Raw genomic sequence first — 3123 nt, forward strand, 5'->3', positions numbered from 1 at the left:
AAGGCTTAGCGATGTTGTTTGGTTCTTAAGACACAAAACCAACGGTCAATTGCGGTCGATTCTAAGTATTTATTTAATATTCTTTCAAAAAACAGTATTTATTTAATACTTTAAATATATTCAATTAGTTTGATTTCTTTACTTTTGAATGTTCAACAAAATTGTAGAATATCATTGATATACCAGTAGTGAGATTTTTATGATATCTATGCATCATAAAAATATAAATCAAATCTCAAGTCTCGAGCCTCTAATTTACAGGTTTAAGACAAAAAGATACCCACGTCATATAATAAATATTATATCTGTAGTACAGAAGTCTTCCATAAAGCAAAAACATAACAAAAAAAAACTGAAGACTACTCGGACCACAGAATTCGGACCACAGAATCTCGCAGAAATGACAAATCACATGGTACTTAATTACGCCTTTTCTTCTTTGTATGGACGAGTTCAGTAGAGACATCAATAAGTCTGGTGCCTTTGCGACACTTGAGGCACTTTGGATTGTTACTTGGTACCGTCATGTATAAACGGCAGGCTCTACAAGCCATAACTATTTGTAGAGGGATAGAGGCTTCAATGCTTTCTTCCTCTTCCTCGTATGGTAGGTTCAGATCTGGTATTACAGCCTGCAAAATCATTTACAAATGATAAATAATAATAATAACAAAAAAAAATAATACTTATTATACTAATAAATACAATAGTGACAATTATAATTATAATAATAACAATAATAAAAACCAACAAAATTAATAATAATAGCAACAATAATAATGATAATGGGAATAATATTTGGTATGCACATATCTGTAGATTATTTCAAGATGTATGCATTACCCTCGGAGGCTGATGAGACCTGGCCATTTTTTTTTTCTCCTGAGGCCTGATCTCTGTTTCTACTGCCTCTTTACCTAGGCGCACTTCTGTAGTCATAGTTTTGGTATGAACTCTTAAGCATACAAGAGAGTACTGCACCCCTATGTATATTTATACTGGCACAGAGTCCCTCTTCAGAGATATTCACACAAATATTCAAGATATCATTTTCCAATTTTTAGAATTTATATATTGCTTTTGGTGAATAGTAATTCTCATTTTAGATATCTATCATTAAATAGATTTCAGTTGTAGCCTTACATTTCATAAGGACTCTGCTCAATAGTTTGAGATTCTATTTAGATATAAAGAATTATGAAGGGAATTTGAATATTTTAGAATAGTACTCTAGATTTTGTGTAGAGATATATGTATATTAATGATCTTTAATGTGAAGAGATAATTAGCAAGAATCCATCCACGATCCTTAATATCATATATTAAAAATCTAGATTTTGTGTATAGATATACTTATTTATCTTAAAGCCTTTAGACATTGAAATCCACAGCCAATCCTTATGATTTATCAATATCCATAATCATGATTAGGAAATCTACATTCAATGGCTATATAAAATCTCTATAAAACTACACGATGCATAACATAATAATCACATTATACACAGACAGAAATCATAAAGCCATGCCTAATTCACATGTTCAATGTACTTTAATACTTCTAGTAGCATTATTACAAGGGGCACTATCCTTTACCTATAATGTAACCAATGTGCTGCCAAACACTCCCGGAGGAATCAGATTTGATAAAGAAATTGGAGTAGATTACAGCATACAAGAAATGGGGACCATCAACCAATTCATATACAAGCTTTTTGATCAAGAAAACAATCCAGGTGATAGAAGACCGCAAGACTTTGTACAGCTATACATTGACGTACATGCTGCCGATGCTACAGCGGTCACACTTGGAAACACCATAAATATGAGCTCAATTTTTATTCAAGATTATGAAGGTGATGTAAAGTGGGGTTTTACTTCTATTCTTTACCATGAAATGACACATGTTTTCCAATGGTTACCCAATGATGCACCAGATGGATTAGAAGAAGGAATAGCTGATTACACCATGCTCAAAGCCAATTATTTTCCACCCGGACTAGCAAAACCAGGAGATGGTGATAGTTGGGATCAAGGTTACGATGTTACAGCACGATTTCTTGAATATTGTGAAAGCCTGTTAGAAACATTTGTGGCACAACTAAACAAAAAAATGAAAGATTCTTACAATGACAGTTATTTTGTGGATTTGTTAGGAAAGCCCGTTGATACATTATGGAAGGAATACAAACAAAAATACCACCATTGATTCGAAGGTGGCTCGAAGTCTGCTATTTTAAGTTATATAGCAAATTATTTAGCCATTGATCGTTACAATCTTATAGTAGTTGATAAAAGTATAAATAAGTTTGATTTACTATATATATAACTTATTTAGCCATTGATCATTCTAAAGCAACGTTACATCTAATATACATATATATAAATTGATGGCATACATTCACATATGTATTTATGACACTATGATATATATAGTAATATAGATCTAAAATTTCTCCTATTTTTCTAGTGTATGTGTCATAACTATAATAAATTATTGCTTAGAAATCTTATTGTGAAATAATTATTTTTATTATGTATAATTGAATGAGAATATATTTTATATTAAACGACATTTGAAGTATATAATATATAAATTTATATTCTCAAGTATGTGATTTGTGTGTGCATATATATATGAGTTTATTGTGTTTTGCACCCCACTCGTTTTAGCCAAAAACACTTTATTACCTATACTTTCTATAACTACAGTATGCATCCCTTTACTATGAATTGTAAATATATTTATAATTCATTTTTGAAGTTTAAAATTCAATTTTTCAAAAATATTTCGAAACATGATATGAGGACACAACATGAACGAAAGTTATAGACGATTGAAAGTGTTTTCCAAATCATCGAAATCCGAAATTAATTGAATTTATTACGATTTTTTACGAGATCTCTAATTTTTGTAATCTATTAAAAATTATAAAAAAAAATTCAATAATTTTGAATTTTATTGTTTTAAAAGGATCTTTTCGTTCTCCACAACTTCTGTTCTTTAAGAATTTTCAAAAAATATCGTTTACAAGATAAAAAAATTAAATAAAGTTCTATCTATAATTAATTTTTTAATATTGCCCAAACCACCCCCGAACTTTTAAGGGAAAGGGTGCAAAG

General features: G+C 30.0%; 1 protein-coding gene across 1 annotated transcript; it reads left to right on the plus strand.

The window, feature by feature from the left end:
* The first annotated feature begins 1525 nt into the window (after window positions 1-1525).
* LOC108212804 (uncharacterized) lies at window positions 1526-2209 on the plus strand. Its single transcript, XM_017384517.2, has one exon. The coding sequence runs from the start codon at window positions 1526-1528 to the stop codon at window positions 2207-2209; it is 684 nt and encodes a 227-aa protein (XP_017240006.2).
* Window positions 2210-3123: the final 914 nt, after the last annotated feature.

Source organism: Daucus carota, chromosome 3 (genome assembly GCF_001625215.2).
Source record: "Daucus carota subsp. sativus chromosome 3, DH1 v3.0, whole genome shotgun sequence".
Taxonomy (NCBI): Eukaryota; Viridiplantae; Streptophyta; class Magnoliopsida; order Apiales; family Apiaceae; genus Daucus; species Daucus carota.

What these genes read in the sequence shown, in the direction of transcription:
- LOC108212804 (XM_017384517.2), top strand. Translation starts at nt 1,526, where the DNA reads ATGCCTAATTCACATGTTCAATGTACTTTAATACTTCTAGTAGCATTA.